Source organism: Sander lucioperca, chromosome 14 (genome assembly GCF_008315115.2).
Source record: "Sander lucioperca isolate FBNREF2018 chromosome 14, SLUC_FBN_1.2, whole genome shotgun sequence".
Lineage (NCBI taxonomy): Eukaryota > Metazoa > Chordata > Actinopteri > Perciformes > Percidae > Sander > Sander lucioperca.
The window spans coordinates 30,991,503-31,015,239 of record NC_050186.1 but is presented as its reverse complement, the minus strand read 5'-3'; the positions used below and the strand labels follow the sequence as shown (position 1 = coordinate 31,015,239).

At 41.5% G+C, this 23,737-nt stretch overlaps 1 protein-coding gene and 1 long non-coding RNA gene across 4 annotated transcripts in view; one reads left to right on the top strand and one right to left on the bottom strand.

Annotated features, from left to right (window-relative positions):
* The window catches only part of LOC118493057, a 37,171-nt gene extending 23,381 nt beyond the window's left edge, over positions 1–13,790 (top strand). The window contains exons 2-4 of the long non-coding RNA XR_004895000.1: positions 10,989–11,122; positions 11,709–11,906; positions 13,677–13,790. This is a non-coding gene — a long non-coding RNA (uncharacterized LOC118493057). The remainder of the gene's footprint in view (positions 1–10,988; positions 11,123–11,708; positions 11,907–13,676) is intronic.
* phf24 (PHD finger protein 24) overlaps positions 1–23,737 on the bottom strand; it is a 42,467-nt gene that overhangs the window by 11,597 nt on the left and 7,133 nt on the right. For 2 of the 3 annotated variants that reach the window (XM_031292644.2, XM_031292646.2), the window contains exons 2-5: positions 13,659–14,083; positions 10,932–11,117; positions 2,085–2,163; positions 1,309–1,511 (exon numbers count right to left, since the gene is read on the bottom strand). In XM_031292644.2, coding sequence (XP_031148504.1) covers positions 1,309–1,511; positions 2,085–2,163; positions 10,932–11,117; positions 13,659–14,081 — 891 coding nt within the window. In that variant the 5' untranslated portion in view covers positions 14,082–14,083. Of the gene's footprint in view, positions 1–1,308; positions 1,512–2,084; positions 2,164–10,931; positions 11,118–13,658; positions 14,084–15,490; positions 15,583–23,737 lie in introns of those variants that run through there. The other variant, XM_031292645.2, reaches the window with a different exon arrangement.

Here is a 23,737-nt window from a genome sequence, read left to right as displayed (position 1 = left end):
GATTATGATTGCTGATCTCTGCCCCAGTACATGAAAGAATGTAAACACCATTACTTTGGCTATGACTGACTGCAAGACAAGTCTATTTTTAAAGAGTGAGACAAGGATAACCTTCTCATCACTCTAGTTGCTCTATATCACAAAGTGAATTAAAGAATATAAACACAGCTTGAGTTATACCATGGCCATGGAAAATTCTGGACTGGATTTGGTTGGAAGGTGTGGATTAATAGGGTGAAGGAGAGAGGACCAGAGTGAAAATGCAATGTCATCTCTGCCGGACAGACGATTTTAATAAAATTATGTAGCGGGATGCAGCGCCGTTCTCTTTTTTTGTAAGTTGAGCGTGGTCACGATTTGAGAGCGTCTTTTTCTCCTAGAACTCCTGGGTTGCGTCCGAAATTCCATACTAACATGCTATTTAATAGGTTAAAATACAGTAGTATGTGATTACTTAGTAGGTCCAAAACCTTAGTATGAAATCAATAGTATGAGAATTGCAAAGCATGTCTGGGGAAATATTACAGTATGCAAACACTAGACACTACACCGGCATAAATTTCCCATAATGCAATGTTGTAGCAACAACGTTCATAACAGAAAAATGCACAGTGACCAAGGTAGCTTTGTAGCATCAACAATGCTTTAATACATTTTTGATTTTGTCACCTGACTAGTTGCTTACCCTTTCCAGTAATGTGAACATTATCCAGTGATCAGTAGAGCTGAGGTTGGCACTGGCTACCATGGTAAAGCATCTCCAACCAGCAAAGATGCTCTCAGGAAGTGACTTGGTAATTACAGCACAGTGCGTCCGAAAATATACATACTACTGTTTATTCACACCAAAGTATGTTGAACGATAGTACACATGTATGAGTATGTAGTGCATAGTATGCATAGTATAGGATCGGACGCAGCCCTGGCTCAGTCTTGTGAACTTCTTTCTGTTTATCTTGATGTTGCCTAGCAACACAGAATGCAAGATATTAACGATTCAAGAACTGCATTTTGTGGTGTTTAAAACGAAAAAGTGATTAAAATTAGTTGTTAAAAAAACAAGATTTTCAATTTGATTACAAATGGTATTTTGTTAGCAAAGGGTGTAAGCAGGATAATGCCCTCCAAGTCTGTTCCATGTTTTTGATGTGTGATGCTTTACTCTTGCTGTACAAACCAGTGAGGAGGATATTTAAGGATATTTGTTAGGGCGCCATTGGATACCCTAGCAAATTCTGGGAGTTTACAAGCTGTTTTAAAATTATGTTTTGAATATATTCAAATTGTTTCTTCATTTTAATACTTTACCTCAGTGCGAAACTTCCTCATGACTGCCATAGACTCAAAGTAAAGGAAGTCCGACCATTCAATGTGACCCTTCTTCTCAGGATCCAGCGCTGCAAACTGGGCGAGGACTTCCTCCTCTTGCTCATCCGTCAGGTCCTTATCAAACTGCTGCTTGGATGTAAAGTGGTGGTACTGCAGCAGCTCATCTGAAACCAGGCATGACTCTGCAGCAAGATACAATTCATGACATCAGACCTAATTAGTGACCGAGCAGGCTTCCCTATGTAATTAACTTATTGTGACTCAGTCTCTACAAAAGGCAGGACCACCTCCTACTGTTTGCCCTACATTCAAGCTGCAGAATAATACCACACATCTAGAAGTAGACAGTGGTGAGGGCAAATAATGTAATACCTCTGAAAATGATCAATACCATAAAAAAATATAAGGAAGAAAACCTTGTATGCAGAACACAATGTTTTTTTTTTCACAAAACCTTTTTCAAAATGCATACAGTATGGTCTAGATTAAAAACAAACAAAACTGGCAAAGTACTACTACTATTTTTCTTCTTATAATTTCCTTTCGGAAGTTTGGAATCTTTTGTGAAGAAAAAACAAATGTGGAAAATGAAGCTAATAAGGCCTTTGGAAATATAAAATCAAGACTCTACAGAGAGTCTACGGCCAACATTGCCACCCCTAAACCTATATTAGACATCCCCTACCTGCCAAATGTTTAATGAAATGGACAGTATTATCAAAACGTATTTTCTAACCTTGAACCTGGGGACTCACCTGGGATGATCTTGCACTGCTTAAAGGTCTCCAGAAGGCTGTACATCTCTTCCTCTGTTAGGAGTAGATTCAGATTATCCTGCAGAGAATGGTGAGATGAGGGCAGAGAGTTACACTTGATAAAAAAGTGATGCTCTCAAAATTTCTTTTATAGTCAAGTGGTAAATTGCCTGATGTTTAATAATTGAGTGTGCTCTAATTACATGGACTTAGTCCCAGATGGGCCACCCTGCAATTAGCCGCACAAGCATACAAAGTGTTGGATTGTGAATCTATTCAAGCTAATAGTGCTTCCCAGGTGATTCACATCTATCTCTTACTAATGATACAATAATGAAGAGTGTGAAAGAAAGCTGGAAAGAAAAGAGAGCTTTCCAGTTGATTTTGATTAAAACAGTTACAGTAAGTGCAATGTAGCATGAGGCTAGATATTTCACAAACTTTCATACAATGAAAAAAAATGTTTGGTTACAAGAAATATGCCATGTCATGCTAGTATATAGTATGTTTTCCCTCTTACAATTCAATCCAGAAGTAGTGTAAACTCATCCTACTTTAATGGCAAAGGGCAGAGTTCATTTACCGTAAATGAGAGCATTGGTCTACCTAAAATACACAAAAAAAGCTAATTTCAATGAAATATGCAAGTAATTCAAAAATGTATGTGGATAAAATTGGACATTTAATCAGAGTTTTGGGAAATGAACACGATGAAAGATGTGTGTAATATATATATATATAAATAAATTGTGTGTGTATACATTTCTTCCCAGACATCAGCAAATTGCAGGAGATGCTGATTTGAATATTTATATTTGTATATTATTTGTACATTATTTATTAGATAAGTGGCATGATGAAACTTTAATGATCCCTTTTGGATTGCTGAGGTTCGTCAATTACAGTTAGTTTATAGGCCTTGTTCTGTCAGGACTTCATAAAATCCACATCTAAATAAAAAATGTGCAACCGCCCACCCTTAAACAACTAATGAAATAACACCATCAAACTCAGAAAACAACAGCAAAATCAAAAAAGGTCAACCAACAAGTATTTAAAGGTCCCATGACATGATGCTTTTTGGATGCTTTTATATAGGCCTTAGTGGTCCCCTAATACTGTATCTGAAGTCTCTTTCCCGAAATTCAGCCTTGGTGCAGAATCACAGCCACTAGAGCCAGTGTGACCTTGACCAACTGCCATGCTTCGCTTGTTTTCAAGCCATGATGTCTCTCTCTCATGGGCGGCCCAAATTCTCTGGGCGGGCAAAGCAGAGAAAGGGGAGGTAACCTTCCTCCTTATGACGTCATAAGGAGCAGATTCCAGATCGGCCCATCTGAGCTTTAATTTTCTCAAAGGCAGATCAGGATACCCAGAGCTTGGTTTACATCTATCGCCATTTCTAGCCACTGGGGGACCATAGGCAGGCTGGGGGGACTCATATTAATGTTAAAAAAACCTCAAAGTGAAATTTTCATGCCATGGGACCTTTTAAAAATAAAGTGACACTGAAATACCCCTGAAATAAATAAGATGAATTCAAGGAGCTGGTTAAAACACTACTCAGACTCAACTTGCCACACTGCCACATCAAGATCACAGTAACTCAGTGGCGCAAAAAAGTTGGTATGCGCTATATGCGGCGCATAGGGGCCCAGTACCAATGGGGGCGCCAAAGCAATGTTTTTTGTTTTTTTTTGTGGGTATTTTCTATATGTAGCTGCTGTTGTGCGTTTCTAAATCATTTCGGCATTTCCTCAATGTTATATAACATTTTAGAGGACTAACAGCAAAGAGTATAGAAGTACTTCTATACTCTTTGCTAACAGGCTAAAGTAGGCGCCCTATCTCATAAGATTCCATTATAAAATGTTGACATAGAAGGGGGGGAGCGTCGTGAGTGCCGAGCGAGCAGGTACGAGCGTACGAGTAGTGAGTTGTCGGTTGCTAAAAATAGAAAAAGAAAGAGGGAAAAGGAGATGGCATGTCCAGGGATGCGACAGCTGTTAAATAAGTGGATGGTGAAAGGCAGGTAGGATTTAAAGTGTGACGTCTGTGCTTGGAGGCTTGCAAATATTCATGTTAACAGACTAGCTAGCGTTTGCTAATACTGGGAATGTAGCAGCCAAATGGGGGTTTACCATTGAATCAGGCATTTATTTGCTACGAAACTTGGAGGCTTGCAAATATTCATGTTAACAGACTGTTCTCAGACTAGCTAGTGTTTGCTAACACTAGCAGCTAAAGTTGGGTTTACGGCTAGCTTAATGCAAACCAATGTTGCTGATAGCTACATTTAGATTTTGGTTAAACCCTACAGTACCAATCCCATGCATGACATATCTCAATTTTATTAATGTAAAATAACAACTGGTAAAAATATGAGGTAGCATGCACAATAAACGACAAGAAGCTGGAAAACATAACTTATGCAATAACTCTGGTTTACCATGGAATCATTAATAGATTTTCTTTTACCATTAGCTGTTAGCTGTGCTATCAGACATACAGGCTATAGTTGCATCTGTTGGGTGACATGGAAGCTGTAATTACAGGGTCACATCTCTCTCTTTAAAGGTCTGTGCTAAGTGGCTAAAGTACAAATATGGAGATATTTGTATTTTTTAAAATCCAAAATGTGAATATAATTTCAACAGCAGCACAGCCTTACTGCATAATAGTTGTCTTATCAGATGCCATCACTAGGCTGATAAGAATTTCATTCAGGTGTGAGGATGGTGGATCAGGAAAGACAGGGGGAGGCAACAGGTAGGTCTAACATTAGGTGGAAGTGTAGGGGGAGCTACTTGATACCAACATTATTAATATGGAAAAACTAATATAGAAAATATATTACATAATGTCTGACAATATGTCTTAGTGGAGAAGAACACAGGCAAGGAGTGAATGAGACAGACATGAGGTCGGCGTTGGCATCAAGTAGAGATGAGACCAGTGATGACATCAGGTAGGAGTTCTATTAGACCACACAAAACTAAATGTCCAGTTCAAGTTACGAGTCCTCCTCACATTCCTTTCATTTTGCACTTTAACGTTAGTGTTGCTTACAGATGAAGTCTGATTACTTCTAATGCCAAATCGAAATAATTTAACATGTTTTGTTATATGCTATTAGGCTAATCTTGCCATTGCGAATGAAAAATGCATTTCTGTATCAAAACCCGGCACATGTGGGAAATATAACAATTAGCCTGTCTGACAGCGGGGACGTAGTAAACAAATCAGAACGCAAATTTAAACATCCGCAACGCATATGCTCGAATGTCATCAATGATGATTTATTTATTGTAATGAAAATAAAGTACATTTATATATGTGTGTGTATATATATATATATATATATATATATATATATATATATATATGTATATATATATGTGTATATGTATATATATATATATATATATATATATATATATATATATATATATATATATGTGTATATGTATATGTGTATATGTATATATATATGTGTATATGTATATATATATATATATATATATGTGTATATGTATATATATATATATATATATATATATATATATATATATATTATATTATATTATATTAACCAAAATTGTTGCTGCATACCCCTCTGACACTGGGTAGTTGCACCCCTGCAGTGCCAACACCTTCCTTACCCCACTGTCTGCAGTGTTTACAGATCAAGAGTGTGTACTACATGTGTAGCGAACTATTCATTTATTAATATGCACTGCCTTGAATACTACCCAGTCCCTCCTGTTAATATCTGGGTGCTGCGAGTGGGTGGTGCTGCTTAACTTAATATTTTATTGGATGTGGGAATCTTGCTCATATGAAGAAACTCACTCTATTCTGCACGATTAACCTACACATACCCACCTCTAATGGCTATTTCAAAGTCAAGGAAATCTAAAAAAAAAGGAAACCCTGAACCAGAATAATAGACTCACGTACTGTCTGCAACAATCCAGAAGAGTGTGGGGATGCAGTCTGGGACGCGGCGTCCTTGCTCAAATGTCAATAGAGTGGAACTATTAGTATAAAGTGCCTAAGCTGACTGAGAGCTATGCTGCCCTACAAAGGCAAAAGGCCTTAACTTCGTTTTTGGTCGAAAATGAGTTGATGATATTTCTGCGACATCCTTTATCATATGGATAAGTATCTTGAGTCAATTCTGTTCCGTTTTTTTGAGAAAATAATGGGTTGTCTTAACAGTAACTTCCAAAAGCCCAGGAGAAACCAAGGCCGAACACCGTAACACCAGTTACCGCTTTGTTTTGGAACGCTCTAATTGAGTTAAGGTACTCTGCCTGTGTTTAGCCGTGCGTCAATATGAAGTTACTGTGTGTCGGCCTGTTGTTACGGTACTCTGCCTTTGTTGTACTGTCCATTAAAGTTTGCCACATTTAAATTACGGAGTAGCCGGTTAACTGTTTTACACTAGATTTTATACAGGTGTTACTATAATGATTTTGTAAATGGGGATCAGCAACCCAATATTGATAATGTGGAAGTTACTGCCTTTTGCCTTGGCGTGACTTCTCACTTTTTGACAATACAAAGACAGTACAGTAACTTTAAAACTTAAGTTTGAGCAAAAAATGTCATGTCAATAAATGTCCTTACTAAAACATCTAAGTGCCAGATTTCCACTGTACTACCTATAATTCATTTGGCTGGACAGCTAAATAACTTTAAAGTCATTTTCATCTTCAAATTGAAAACCCCTCCATGCTTTCTCCCACATTGTTTTGCACTCATTCTTTAGTGGCTGCTCTCTCCAGCTTTGCAGTTTTTTTGTACAATCACCAAAGCCATTCAAAAGCCCAACATGGATATAGTTTAAGAAGAGGACAGCATGTGAAACAGAGCTGTAGCACCATATATGATAATGTCTTCAAATCTATTGTGTATCGCAGAGTATTAAAGGTATCTCGCTGTCATTATTGTGGGCAATGTATCTTAATAGTAATAGTATTGAAACATTCTGGACGCAAGTGTCTTTGCTAGTTTAAGACCGACGCAGTTGTCAATTTCCCGTCCAGCGCCCACGTCGTTTAAATAGCAAATGCATCTGCGAGCCCATGGGCGTGCTGGTCTTACAGGGAGGTGTGTTCAGGTGCATTCTTGGCGTATTGCTATCTTGAGGCAGCGGGAAGTTATCGCGCCGTTGACCAACTAAAACCTGGTCTAAAGTCAATAGCACAGCATTTCATTGTTATTTTAACAGCGAATTAGTAAAATGTGCCTAGGCTCGTGCACAGCGCACGCACACTATGCTTGTTACACACACACACACACAGGGACGTGCAGCAGCACACAAACATGCAAAAGATTACAAATAAAAATATTACAGTGCAAACCCGCCATCATAATAGCAATGCGCCAAGGTACAAACGCGCCTGGCTTTTAAAGGGAATGGGAGATGACACTGATTGGTTTTTTGCATGTTACGCCCAAAACATACCTAAGTACAACCTTTTTGAACCATGCGCCTGGCGCACGGACCATTTTTTCAGCCGTCAAACTAGCAAAAGTGGATTTGGACACGCCATAAACGCACCTGCGCCATGCACTTCACACTGTGCGCTTAGATCGTTACAATAGGACCCTATGTGTTTTCCATCTCTCATGCACAGTATGTTACATTAGATATCAAGCTGCTGGAGATCACTTTCAGCCACTGGTTGATTTTAGTGCCTTCAGTTCCAGTTCAGCCTACAGTGGCCGCATGAAATTGAATGTCATGTTTGTCTTCTGACTAATGATTTAAAATGTTCTTTAGCCATGTGGGAGGGGCTCAAAAGTGCAACAAAATTCAAAATAATGTTTCATATCTCTCTGCATGGCCTCTCTTATGTAGCCTACCCTGTTTTTGTTTTGTGTCATTGTCATTATTAAAACGTTTAGTGCTCTGCGTGCATTATCCTCTTGATCTCGTGATTGAACTGAAATTCCCACAGGAATGAATAAAGTATCCCTTTATCTGTATCGGTCATTATAAAACAAATTGGCCATGCCTTCATTAGCAAACTGCTTCCTTTGTTTGTTCTAAGCCAGACATTGTTTCTGTGCACCTCTAATGTTCATCAAGAGTTAACTCTAACATCAACTGTCTGAAAAACAATAAAACCGGCCATCTGCTATGGGTGCTATAATTAAACTGTTGTCTGTCTGATAACATTTTCATCTAAACGTAGGTCTATATGAATGTCAAATTCAAAAATTAGAAACCTTAAAAGTGATTTGAGGGTTTTAATGCAGCACTGACACTAACAACATCTGGAAAATAGACACAAAAGGCCCCTGGGGGGAGAATATTATAATAACACCACATTCTAATCTTATTCTGGCAGCTTGCATAAATAGCTCTTTGAGACTGTCCTGTTCAAAAGCAAATGATCGCATTGATTGTGTGTTCAAAATGATTTAAATAACTCATTTATGTTCAATGCAAAAAAAGTTATTTGTTGTTATGTGAACAATTAGATGTCTGTGTGATGTGAAATATGTCATTGGTAGTGACATTACCACTAGGTCATGACATAAGTGAATTATCACATAACCCTCATTTCCAGCTGCACATTGTAAATGAAAAATATTGATAAAGCTGCATGCTAGCTTCCCAGAAACATCTTGCAGCTAATTCATCATGGTGGACACGAACAGGACTCAAAATGAATTCTTATCTTGCTCCATGTCTGCTGTATAAATGCACTCTTTACTTTGACTGAAGCACGAACCCCTGGATCTTCACCCTTACCAGCTAGCAGCAAGCAGTAAAAAGAAGCTGTAAAGAAGGGTCGCTTGTGTTCATGAACCCTTTCGTCGTCTGATAGGCTGCCATTGAGCGATACATGCACCAGTCTGCTTTAAAGGCTGGCTGTAAATCCACTTTCAAGGAAAGTCAGTCCATCTGCCAGGAGCAGTCTCCAGTTCCTGTGTGAAATTAAATGTCAGATGCAATGACGGAAGAAGGGAATGTATAACAGCTGACTGGCCTGCTAACCAAAAAGCTGCTTTCTTTAGCTATGAGGACTAGTCCATTCAAAATTTGAATGAAACACTCTCACTCTCACACACTCTCTCTCTCAATTGTCTTCTTCCGCCCCCATTCCTCACACACCAAAGGATCCAGCCAAAGAAAGAGGACCTTTTCAGTGTCCTCTCTCTGATTGTGTGAAAACATCCCCCTCTATGTGCAAAATTTGGCAAGTCATTCCGCGTCTCAGGGCTGCCGAAAGACAGCGAAGCCCCCACTCCACTCTGAAAGGTCCTCCAGCAAAAGCACTCTCCAGCTGTTTATGCTTGAATTAAAACAGATTGCGTTATGGCTCTCGATGATCACCAGAGCATCATTAGCTTTAGCATTGGCCTTGAATTCCTGATGAGAAGCTGGGCATTTGATTTAGTGTTTTAAAAAAAACTCTCCCAGAACATTGCATCGCTTTATTTTGACCTAGTTGAATTAGTTTCGCAGTAAAAACAGCTGCTGCCCCACATGGAACAATAACCTGCCTGCTTGAAAGCCTGTCTTTATCTCACCAGGGCTGAAAAACATAGTTAGGCTATATGATGTTCATGCTTCTAGCTTGATACATGACTTTCCACAATCTTTGGAACATGTGCATAATGTACGCCAGCCAGTCGCCTGTCACAACATCCATATTCCAACATTCTGATACATTGGAGAATTTAAATTTTTTTTTGAGAGGGTGCAATGTTAACATTGCGACAGCCGCAGTTTTAATTGTGTCTTAACAAGCTGTAGCAAGTGAACGTTTACGGCAGCAACAGTTGATTTCACCTGCTGCTATGACAACCGGTAAATGTACTCAGCTGTGGCTAATTAATGTTGCCAACTCACTGACGCTTAAAGGAATTAGAGTCATCGTTAATGATATCAGTTCCACCTGTGCTTTTCCTGCTATGACACGTCAATATGTCTGATGTGGAAAAAAAAACCCATCTGTTGTGTTGTTAATATGCTCTCTGTATGTCGGTGTCTGTACATTTACACTCGCATCATAGTTTTAACAACCCCTTAAAAGCTCTGAATCGGCACTGCAGCACAGTCACTCTATGAAAATAACGTTAGTTCTAGCAGCTACGCTATGGAGCAACATTAGGCGTCGCCAATCAGATGTCAAGACCTTGTCAGATGTGATTTAACAGCAGGTTGTCCGTATCACCATAACTGGCCAACAAGCCTTTATCAACAAATATAATTGCCACTTTACAACGTCATGATCAATCTCAGTTAATTTACATAGAAGTTAAAGGTGCAGTAGGTAAGCCTTATAAAACTAACTTTCTGTCATATTTGCTGAAACTGACCCTACGTTCAAGTAGAACTACATGAATCAGGTAATTAAAAAAAACAAATCTGGCATCTCTGGCACCACCTACAGCCTGTAGTGCGATTTGCTCCCTGTTCAGATGCACCAATCAGGGCCAGGGGTGTCTAACTGCGTGTCAATCACTGCTTATGCACACGCATTCATTCTCCATTGTGGGGGGAGGGGTGTAGGAGACCGTTTTGGGCTTTAGCGGAAAGGGGGGAGGGACTGAGAAGTTGTCGATGTTCAAATTTTATGGCTAAGTCCTGGATCTTCACAATCCTACCTACAGCACCTTTAACTTTCCTCTAAAAGACACAATGGTTTTAGATACGAACCCTGGGAGGATTTCAAGAACATGCAAAGTTGCATTTTATCTAATCTGATTTTACGCCTGTAGAAACATAAGATAAGCTGGTGATTATATGCACCACTTGCATTTATGAAAACCGCATGTTAGTTGTCCAGCAAGTGACAGTGGCAGTGAGCTGTGTAGACTTACACAATAGTAGCAGCTCCAGCCGGTAACAGTGTGGGCCGTGTCTCTCATCTCCTGCAGGGCCTCGGCACGCAGGTAGCCCAGCTCCCTCAGGCAGCCGTCGTGGAACATCCGAGTGCAGATCCTGCACGGGTACAGATCGTCGGCCGTCCACACCTCACACACTTCACACATCTCATCGCTCGATGGCTGAGGTAAAAACAGAGTCAGATTGTGTCATGCACATTAAGATTGTTGTTGCAAACTTCGATCATTCGCCTTCATTAGGCAGACGTGGCGATTGCAAACTCACAAAAACAAGCAGTGCTTCTTCTGCTGTGCATGAATGCTCTGAATAACAGGTCAGGTGGAAAGATTGGGAATCAGTCCATCAGTGGTAGGAGTGTGGTTTGATGGGGGGATGGGTATTGTATAATGTATTAGTGGTTTTTGTTGTGTTCTTTTTGCTCAGGGTCTACGTGAATGAAAAATGATATCTGTGTCCTCGTCTGACATGTGTCTAATATGTGTTCATTGTCGTTTTTTTTCCAAATTCTCAGTAGAATCTTAATACCCAGGATACACACAGCTGTCAAGCCAGGGAAAATGTTTGATTGGTTAACTATGCAGGAAACCTCAGTCTTGCCTATCAAAACAGATTTAAGTTAGATTTTGTCAAACCCCACTGGCCTTTTTGTACCCATTGTTTGAACATTTTCTATAAACGTGGATAGAGTGTTTACATTTGAACAATCCAAGAAACATTGTCAATTTCCTGCATCCTTTTTTATCTCTTTGCAGTGGTAACGGCCCCAGGTTCAGGGCGGTAGACACATCACAGATGAGACCTTGTCAAAGTTCCTCAGTCACAGCTTATCTTATAATAATGGCACATTAGTGTGATCTGATGACTCCATTTACATCAACAAGCTTCCTGCATCATAGATAGTCCCAGTCAAAATGAGATCTAGACTTCCAACAGGGACTATAAGTGGTAAAGTAGGTAATTCCTCGACTTCTATGAAATACTTTATATAAATAAACTAGGGGTGTGCAAAAAAATCGATTAACATTCAAATTGCGATTCAAGCTTTACCGATTCAAAATCGATTCATAGAATTCCAAAAATCGATTCATATTTTTAATTTTTAATTATTGTATGTCTACTGCAATCACATGGGAAAAGTAACTACATTTACATCCTGTTTTTTTAATCGAGAATCGTTTTTGAATCAAATCTTGAGCCTGAAAATCGATATCGAATCGTGACATTTTCTGAATCGTGCACCCCTATAAAAAACCAAGATTAACTATTTGTTTTTCATTATGCCACACAGTTGTACATGTGTTTTTGTTGTAACAAACCAAGCGGGGCAACGACAGAATGAATTATTGTCCTAAAGATTGTACTAAAGAAAAGGTAATGGGGTCAATAAAATCCAGAGGGATCCCCCCATTGGGTGTATGATTGTGCTCAGCAACTTCCCTTGTAGTCTGCCTGTTGAAGTGTGAAGAATGGTGCGTGCACAGTTGACATTTCGGCCCAAGAATGGAGCTAAAGTTTAGATTTGATTTTATAGAGCTAAAGTATAGCTCACTGAGTGTCAACCGTGGAGAAAAAAATTCCACCTCTTGGAAGCATAACTGCGTTTAGAAATTGTATAGCTAGCTTAGATTTTTGCATACAATAGGAAAAGTGCATTACCGTAAGTGAAAGCAAACAACAAAATAAAAAGCACTGGATCCACTGGTAAAAAGAAGGAAGATATTAATATGGGCTACAGAAAAATAAGAATAAGTAAAATCAATTCCAAAATGAATAGACAACTCAACACAGGATAATGTAAGGATTTCATTTCCTTTTTGACATTTTTAACATCAACACACTGACTTACAACTGAGTGTCGCCAGCATAACACTGAAAAGTGACACCATGTCTATTTACGCAGTGGGGAATGAGGCACAGTCCCAAAAATACTTTACATAAGAAAATAAAGAGACAGCTGCTAATGAAGATGCAGAACTTTCAATGAACCCAATAAACCCACTCATCAGGAGTATTAGCCTGGCAAAAACCTCCTATGTTGCTTTACCCATTGTGGTCTAGATACCATTTGAGTTCAATTACAACCTTTCGAAATTACCAAGTACAAATCTATTATTATTGCTAGGGAGATGCTTTTATTTCTGTGCCTCTTGTTAAAGTGCAGCATTGGCTGTACAGCAAGTCACCAGGCAATGTTTACGCTTTGCAAAATAGAAAACCTGATGGTGTCAGTGCTCCTGTGAACTCCATCCCCTGTTAGTCAGCGTCGTCCTAGATATGGTCACCTCTCTGGGCCACATCCAAAGCAGCCCGCCCACAAGATGTTTTCGCTGTGAAGAGCCCTCACGCAAAACCACACACAACACATCTCACAGCTAGTGTGGAAATAAAAAGGGGAGAAAAAACTTTGTACTAATACTTTCTCACCTTCAACAAGGGTGTTGAGATAAGGTTAAGAGTCCATTTACAGCCTGGCAGAACTGCCTTATCATAGTGCCTGACGTAGGGGAGGAAAAGAGATAATGCGCTGCTGTTGCCATGGTGATCCTTTGACATTTTGCACACATCTCTTTTAATCCCAGGATTTGGGGATTTGTAGTGCGTGTATTGTCAACGTAAAAGTTTTTTTATATATATATATATATATTCCTGATTTAAATATGAATTAAGATAACTAGCCACCGCTCTAGGCCATCATTTAATACCTGCTCTTTCTTTTCCAGTTCCACCTCTACAGGCTGGTCATCATCGGCTTCCCTTTTGGGCCGCACGAAAGCAGGCGGTGTGAGCTGATGGCTCTTGTCAAGATCTTCAGGCTCTACTCCTTTCCCGTCCCGTAGCCTCGACCAAGACTCCTGGTTGGCCTTACACTCGTCCTTCGTCGGCCCCGAGGCCTGGTGGGAGGTCGACGGCCCTGCGCTATTGTCCGTTTCCTCTCGCTCCACCTCCTGGGTGTTCTTGTCAAGAGTGGCTGAAGGTTTGGCAGGGCCCTCGCCATCCTCCACTTCTCCGTCTGCCTGTTTTGCTGGGGCAGGGCGGTCCTTAATGCCCGCCTGGAAGGCAGAGACAACAGCGGTGCATTTCTGCACCTTCTCCACCTGCTGCTTCTTTGACATCAGCACTCCCATGGCTGCAGACAGATGGAGAGAGAAAGAGACAGAGAACATTACACCAGTGCGCTGCATTGACAATTTATTATAATGTAATTTGTTAACAGTTCTTATGCAGGATTAAAGGCCTCTTAAAACTTGGTTTCAATTTGTTTTATTTTCATTATTTTCAATAATATAAATCGTTAACTATTGTAGACTAAATAAGGAACAGGTTAATAACAGGTTAAAGAACAGTAAATAAAATCTCCCTCAATATCATTCATTATAAGATAAAATCTCGCAATGTCCGCCAGTCTGCATCATCAGGACTGTGCGGGTGTGGTTTGATCAGCAGCATAAGCAGACAAAAAAACCATAGTTGTCATCAGATTGTGATTCAAATATTGTTGAATTGTGATTAGTGCATGAAAGAACGTGATATCACATTTTGCCAATCGAGGTCCGTCCACATAAAATCTGTAAGAAGAGCAAAAGAACAAAATGCAGTCCCCCATAGTAAGAAGCTGATTGACAAAAACACATTCTCAGGGCCTTTGACTAACCTTCACCTTGACCAATACATACTGTATACACTCAAACATCTACCATATACTGTAGGGTTGGATATCGTTTGGGTTTTTTTCCGATACGGGTGCTAAAGCGATACTTTGAAAACGGTGCCGGTGCCTAATGCCTGATCCGATACTTTAAAAAAAAATAATAATAAAAAAAAAAAATAATAATAATTAAAATTCTTTTTCCAACAACGTCAGCTGCAGACTGTTACGTCCCAGTGTTGTAATACTCTACAGTGAAATACAGTCACACTTTACACCATTTAACGTTAGCTGTCAGCATTTTAACCGTGTTTAATCCAGCTACAAGCTAACGGTAGGGTAATGTTACCGTTCAGGTAGGTTACGTCGTTTAGGCACTGGTGCCATATTAGCACCTGGTATCGGTACCCAACCCTAATATGCTGTCATGTACAGTGCATGCATACACACATGAATGTCCTTTTAGTGGTGCCTCCAATCAAAAGGACATTTACTGGACCAGATCATTCATCAAAAGAATGAGTAAAACTCTTAAAAGATTAGCTGATAGAGCTACATCATACGGCACGCACGGATGGTAAACTAACTGATGAACTCTCTGGCGCAATCATGTTTTTTCTTGTAAAAGAATACAAGGACAAGGTGAGAACTTGCTGCCGTCAAACAGAGATGAGATTAGAAATTTGTCTCTTTGCAGATTGCATCTTAGACTTACTGAGTGGCTTCCTCGCACTGAACAGCTCGGCCCCTTAAATCTCTCAAATCTCTTTTTATTAGCAACAATTTCCCTGAACTCCTTTCCTCCTTATTACTAATAAACTCTGCCCATCTCACTCTCACTGGTATAGTATTTCACTGTTCAGTCGGCATGAAAATGTGGATACTGACTGTTGTGAAACGATCCAATCAGCGTTGTTTGTTGTTTCGAATCCTATCATCTGGCTTGACCCCTGTGAGAAGATTCTGAAAGCAGTGGCGAGATCTCGGAGGACAAAGCGACATGAAGCAGGGTTCAGTTCACAATGTTCTAAAGGTTTAATGAGACGCACAAGGATGTGCATATTCTAACAATCGCTTCATTCATTAAGTTGAGGTCGAGTAAGATAAGAGAGTCAGGATGGGAGGAGGGATTGTCTCAAGGTCTCCTCACACAGATAGGAAAACAGTGTTGCACTCTAGGATACATAAAACGGATGAGAACAACTTTCTTCAAACTCTCACAGAATGCAATGTAATATTCACAACACTGACTGAGATTAGTTTTTTGCTGGAATGATTCGAGTGACAAATATCAAGGTGTAAACTAAGAAAGTAAGTCCTGTGACTCACAGCACACTACATTGCATATTTTTCTAAACACCAGCTGTGCGATTTCAAATCCTAAATAGGACTCCCTGCAATGGTAGCAGATGTTTGAGAAAACATAAGCTTGTGTGTCTGTGATGCCTTTACACACAAAGGCTCCTCTTCATATCTTTGTGAGTAAGAGATACTTTACATGTTGATGCAGAAATCTATCATTTGCTTTAATGTGTCTGTGGCTCTCCACAACTCATCATTGTAAGGATGTCATGCATCTGAACGCCAACGTATAACTGCTCATCAGTTCTGAGAAATCAGAAAGATTGCCTAACAAAAGTCATTAAAGTGCTCATTATGGTAATTTTTAGGTTCATAATTGTATTGGTTGTACCTGAATAGGTTTACATGGTTTAATTTTCAAAAAACACCATATTTTTGTTGTACTACACATTGCTGCGCTCCTCTTTTCACCCTGTGTGTTGAGCTCTCTGTTTTAGCTACAGAGTGAGACATCACACTTCTGTACCATCTTTGTTGGAAGTCGCACATGCGCAGTATCTAGGTAAGGACTACTAGCCAGTCAAAAGCAGAGTATGAGGGAGTGCCACGCTAGCAGCTAGGCGAGCATTATAACGTGTGTTACAAAGTGACGCACATTCATCACGGAAGTAAGGGCTGAACTACAATAGAGCTGTTTGGAGCAGTTTGTGAACAGTGTTTTCTGTTGGAGATGGTAAGTCCCTTTAGGGTGGACTTTGGGCTTTTTCACTTTTTAAAACCTATTACATGCACAAAAAAAAGATATATAACACAAAGGAAAGGGAAAAAGTCAAAAAGCATAATAGGAGCACTTTAAGATTTGTGAAGGTTTGAAAGGTCACGTATCCCCATCATCTTCTCATAGTGGAAAAAAATGGATAAAGGTTTCAAATTACAGCACACACACAAAGCCTGTAAGTAACATGTAGCTACTGGCCAGTAATCAATTTATATTCTACGTTGTTGAGCTGTGTCTGTCCAGGAACAATGTCTTAGGTACCTTTTGGAAGATCTATCTGTAAAGACTTTCTCAAAATGGTGGACCACCAACAAATCTTCAGTGCTTCGAGCAGCAAAGATGGAAAATGTCCAACATTTTTACAAGCCAAACACAATCTCGAGGGAGCTTCGATTTTATGCTGAGCAAGTTTCCCATCCAATTTCCCCAACCAAATTTCCGAAATTGATCAGGGATTCATGCTGGTGTCACCTTCCAACTAAAGGTCATCCTCTTCAACCTTTGGGCCAGTAAGTAACGCACCTGATTTCTGATCGGTAAATTAACTTCCAGAATTATGTCAGGAGGCCAGATTTTGCTGACATTTCAGAGAATACACTTGACATTTGGTGTGTGTGCATATAAAATGTGTGCTTGTTTTTATTGGTTCCAACATGTGCATGCTCAATGCTTATACACAGCATCAATCACCCCAACTAGCTGTTGCTGCTAGTGTTGTGAGGTGCAGGGGATGGTGGACCCAAAGGCAGAGAGCAGGCTGAGGATTAGTTGCTTGGAGATTTATCACCAACACAAAACCAGGGTACATACCACAAGGCAGTCAACAGGAACAAACACACAGGAATACAGACAGGAGACGAAAAACACAATGATCTGATACAGGACAAGAGGAACACAAAGGGCGTTTCTCAATCTGTGTTCTTCTATTGACTTGTGTTCTTGTGTCCCTGTGAAACGTCATCTCGTGTTGCCAAAGTACTGTCCCAATACACAAGTTTGCATTTCACCAAGAACAGTTAAGATTCCCGGAAATGTTCTTGACACGCCCATTTTACCGAGGATGCATTGGTTGGTAACTTGTATGAACTTGGCATCACCCGTATCCCAACATTCATTTCGGCATTCAGTGAGAGTCGGGGTTCCGGTACGGAGACAGACCAAAAATGGGACAATTTTAACAATTTTCGCCATTTTATTCATCACTAAATTTAGTTCTGAGAACATTTTAGGCAAGAAATGAACGGTTTAGATTTCGAATATAGGCAGTCTTTGCCGAATTGACAATTTGCTCCAAAGTTTTCGGAGTTGTGGAGCTCGGAGACCCCGCTGTAAGCCGGAGGTCTCTCAGACCGGTCTCGTAAATAAGAGGCTTTTGTTTCACCGTTGACGGATCGTTTGTTTAAATATCACAACACATGTCCATCATAAGATTAATGGGAACCTGTGGTTAACTGTCTAACACACACACACACACACACACACACACACAATCACACACACACAGCGCAGCAGGCAGAGGTGGGGGACAGAGAGATACCGGTTTCTTGTTTAAATTATGCCATAGACTATACATTAGATTTAGTATTTAGTTCATATTTTTTTGGTGTATTTGTTTTCTGATTTATTAGAGTTGAGTTTCAGTCTGTATGACAAATGAACAGTTGTACATAAAGTGGTAACATGCTATGACATGTTATGTAGACTAAAGGGGAGACACCAACCTTTATAATTTTAATTGCTAATTTCCATCTGTTGTCCCTGGGCATATACAGTGCACTACAATAATATAGAAATGATAATTCCACATAACACTAATAGGAACACATAGGACACACCAGTGCATATGCCTACTTATTTTTTAATTTAAACTGACTTAAACTTATACACTAATAATAGTATGGATCACGTTCCACTTTTTTGAATAAGTAAGGGGTGTTTGAGCTAAACCATAAACAATAAAATTAAAGCTCAATAAGTTTTATTTTTCAATATTATTGCAATAGTTGTGAGGTTTTCTTGTCCGGAGATTTTTTTTAAAACAAAGTGGTTATATTGTTGTGATTTCTATTTCTAGCTGTTATTTTGGAGCACTGCAGGTAGCCTCTGTGCTGTGGGTGTTGAGCAATACCAGCAAGAACGCATCGTCTCAAACTGTTAACAGCGTTTTCTGTGCTTGTGAACTTGCGAGCTCATTCTTCCAAGAACAACCAGCAAGAACGTTCTCCCCAAGAACACAAGTCCGTTCTTTGCATTCTTGAGATTGAGAAACACCCAAAGACTAAATACAGAGGGTAACGAGGTAACAAGAGGCAAGTGAGAGAGACACAAGGGCTGGGAACAGGTGAAAAACATCAGGCAATCACAAGAGCGGGAGAAACCAAAAGACAGGAAGTAAAACAAGCCAAGACAAGAAAACCAGACCTCCAAAATAAAACAGGAAACGGAGCAAAATACAAAACAGAAAAACAGACTACCAAAATAAGACAAAACACCAAAACCATAACAAGCGAGTTCAGCCCTCTGTCAATAAGTTACATCACTTCTTCTCAACTCCGAATGCAGAGTTGAGATAAGATACTTTAAAGGTGCTGTAGGTAGGATTGTGAAGATCCAGGACTTAGCCTAAGAATTTGAACATCGACAACTTCTCAGTCCCTCCCCCCTTTCCGCTAAAGCCCAAAACGGTCTCCTAAGCCCTTCCCCCCACAAGGGAGAATGAATGCGTGTGCATGAGCAGTGATTGACACACAGTTAAACGCCCCCCCTGGCCATGATTGGTGCATCTGAACAGGGAGCGGTGGATTTTTGCAAATCACACTACAGGCTGTAGGTGGTGCCAGAGGAGCCAGATTTGTTTTTTTACTTCATGTAGTTCTACTAGCATAGGGTCAGTTTCAGCAAATATGACAGAAAGTTAGTTTTATAAGTCTTACCTACTGCACATTTAAGATAAGAGAACATTAACTTTATTCTCTCTGCATGTTTTGCTGGATATCAAAGCAAACACCTCCAGACATCTGAGCATTTCCCTAAATGCAGACAATTTGATTTTGACAATGCTAGTGTTATGGTTATTGTTTCATTTTAAACATCATTTATATGCGATGGGCTCCTTATAATAAAACCTGAATCATGGAATAACTTCTTTTCATTTTGTCGTTGTGCTGGAATCTGCCAACTCCTGCATTTCTAAGGAACTCTGTCCCAAAACGTTTCCAATGATTGCATAATTCCTGAACACATCATACACTGTAATACACTGCGGTACACTTTGCAGCAAAGTTAGGAAAAAAAAATGCATAAACTGACTTAGCTCTGAATTCCACTTAAGTGAGACACAACTGTGAATTCCATTATTGAAAAAGGGCGCCTCCTGGATTCAAGTTGATTACATGGTACTTATGGGACATGTGTCTTTGCTCTCAAATGCAATCCCATCTATCCACGCTTCACATAAGTGCTTGTGTGAAATTCAATCGCATTTATCTGAAGTGAAATGGGAGTCATTCCCTCTCTCTTCCTCCCAGGCTAAGGCTTTAATAGCCTTGCAGGCTGCTGGTGGACTCCAGGTGCATCATACACTGTAGAAGCTACAACATTAATTTGTATCGCACAGACTTTAGCACAGGCTGCACTGTCTCGGGTGTCATGCATTAAAACGATCCAAAACACATCTAGGGATACAAACAGTGAAATAGCATGTCTTCACAGATAAAACACATCAAAAGCGTTTTGATTTCTTTGTTCTACTTTGGTTTGCTTTCATGCAGACATAACAGAGGCAAAGTAATACGTTATTTATAACTGCATGAATATCTATTTTGGCTGGTGTATCTCTAAAATGAGGTCAAAGGTCAAGTCAGCTGAACTCACAAGCCCCCGGCTGAGCGCCGCTACGTTGGAGTTTACCCCGGTGGACGAGAGGGTCGCCTCCCTACACCTGCGGGTTGTGGGGGGGAAAACTGACTGTTGTTTGTGCGTATGCACCAAACAAGAGCTCGGAGTATTCGGCCTTCTTGGAGACCTTGAATGGAGTCCTGTATGGGGCTCCAGTTGGCGACTCCATAGTTCTGCTGGGGGACTTCAACGCGCACGTGGGAAATGATGGAGACACATGGAGAGGCGTGATTGGGAGGAACGGCCTCCCTGATCTAAACCAGAGTGGTTGTTTGTCGTTGGACTTCTGTGCTAGTCATGGATTGTCTATAACGAACACCATGTTCGAACATAGGGATGCTCATAAGTGTACTTGCTACCAGAGCACCCTAGGCCAAAGGTCAATGATCGATTTTATAATCGTTTCATCTGATCTGAGGCCGTATGTTTTGGACACTCGGGTGAAGAGAGGGGCAGAGCTGTCAACTGATCACCATCTGGTGGTGAGTTGGGTCAGAGGGTGTGGGAAGACTCTGGACAGACCTGGTAAGCCCAAACGGGTAGTGCGGGTAAATTGGGAACGTCTGGAGGAGGCCCCTGTCCGACAGACTTTCAACTCACACCTCCGGCGTAGCTTTTCGTGCATCCCTGTGGAGGCTGGGGGCATTGAACCTGAGTGGACAATGTTCAAAGTTTCCATTGCTGAAGCTGCGGCGGGGAGCTGTGGTCTTAGGGTCTTAGGTGCCTCAAGGGGCGGTAACCCACGAACACCGTGGTGGACACCGGTGGTCAGGGAAGCCGTCCAACTGAAGGAGTCTTTCCGGGATATGTTATCCCAGAGGACTCCGGAGGCAGTTGCAAGCTACCGAAGGGCCCGAAGGGCTGCAGCCTCTGCCGTGAAAGAGGCAAAGCAGCGGGTGTGGGAAAAGTTCGGAGAAGACATGGAGAAGGACTTTCAGTCGGCACCAAGGTGCTTCTGGAAAACTGTTCGCCACCTCAGGAGGGGGAAGCGGGGAACCATCCAAGCTGTGTACAGTAAGGATGGGACGCTGTTGACCTCAACTGAGGAGGTAATAGGGCGGTGGAAGGAGCACTTTGAGGAACTCCTAAATCCGACTAATACGCCCTCTATGGTAGAGGCAGAGCTGGAGGATGATGGGGGATTGTCGTCAATTTCCCTGGTGGAAGTTGCTGAGGTAGTTAAACAACTCCAAAGCTCTGGGTGTGGAGGGGTTGTCTTGGTTGACACGCCTCTTCAACATTGCGTGGAAGTCGAGGACGGTGCCTAAGGAGTGGCAGACCGGGGTGGTGGTTCCCCTTTTCAAAAAGGGGGACCAGAGGGTGTGTGCCAATTACAGGGGTATCACACTTCTCAGCCTTCCCGGTAAAGTCTACTCCAAGGTGCTGGAAAGGAGGGTTCGGTCGATAGTCGAACCTCAGGTTGAAGAGGAACAATGCGGATTCCGTCCTGGTCGTGGAACAACGGACCAGATCTTTACTCTCGCAAGGATCCTGGAGGGAGCCTGGGAGTATGCCCAACCGGTCTACATGTGCTTTGTGGATCTGGAGAAGGCGTATGACCGGGTCCCCCGGGAGATACTGTGGGAGGTGCTGCGGGAGTATGGGGTGAGGGGGTCCCTTCTCAGGGCCATCCAATCTCTGTACGACCAAAGCGAGAGCTGTGTCCGGGTTCTCGGCAGTAAGTCGGACTCATTTCAGGTGAGAGTTGGCCTCCGCCAGGGCTGCGCTTTGTCACCAATCCTGTTTGTAGTATTTATGGACAGGATATCGAGGCGTAGTCGGGGTGGAGAGGGGTTGCAGTTTGGTGAGCTGGGGATCTCATCGCTGCTTTTTGCGGATGATGTGGTCCTGATGGCATCGTCGGCCTGTGACCTTCAGCACTCACTGGATCGGTTCGCAGCCGAGTGTGAAGCGGCTGGGATGAGGATCAGCACCTCTAAATCTGAGGCCATGGTTCTCAGCAGGAAACCGATGGAGTGCCTTCTCCAGGTAGGGAATGAGTCTTTACCCCAAGTGAAGGAGTTCAAGTACCTTGGGGTATTGTTCGCGAGTGAGGGGACAATGGAGCGGGAGATTGGTCGGAGAATCGGCGCAGCGGGTGCGGTATTACATTCAATTTATCGCACCGTTGTGACGAAAAGAGAGCTGAGCCAGAAGGCAAAGCTCTCAATCTACCGGTCAGTTTTCGTTCCTACCCTCACCTATGGTCATGAAGGCTGGGTCATGACCGAAAGAACGAGATCCAGGGTACAAGCGGCCGAAATGGGTTTCCTCAGGAGGGTGGCTGGCGTCTCCCTTAGAGATAGGGTGAGAAGCTCAGTCATCCGTGAGGAGCTCGGAGTAGAGCCGCTGCTCCTTCGCGTCGAAAGGAGCCAGTTGAGGTGGTTCGGGCATCTGGTAAGGATGCCCCCTGGGCGCCTCCCTAGGGAGGTGTTCCAGGCACGTCCAGCTGGGAGGAGGCCTCGGGGAAGACACAGGACTAGGTGGAGGGATTATATCTCCAACCTGGCCTGGGAACACCTCGGGATCCCCCAGTCGGAGCTGGTTAATGTGGCTCGGGAAAGGGAAGTTTGGGGTCCCCTGCTGGAGCTGCTACCCCCGCGACCCGCTACCGGATCAGCGGAAGAAGATGGATGGATGGATGGGCGAAAAACCTTTAGTTTCAGGCCAGAAAACTCGTATACTAACTGCTAAGCCTTGCTCTGCTTTGTGGAAAAATTGGGATTGACTGTCTTCCTTAAGGCAGCCACTCAGTTTAAAAGGTACGCAAGTCTACCTCGTGACAAAGCCCTCCTGTAGTTTAATAAATGACAGCAGCATGTTGAGAATATACGATGATTAAAATACACATATTCTGGATAGGCTGTTATCCTAACTGCAGGAATGATAATCAGCTCAGTTGATTTAGCATAGATAAGCTTAGGCTGAAAGGTTGTGTTCCATTATGTTAATGCAGCAGTAGTTTTTGAATAGCATTGAAAAGAGAATATATAATGAAGATGTTTCATCATGTCTATTGACAATAAGTAGAGAATTCACAGTAACAGAATCCAAATGCATCTATCTCCGCTAATATTTCTTTCCACACACTGATTAAACAATAATCTGCCAAATGCACATTGTACAGCACCTTTTTAAGATATCTTTTATGCATTTTG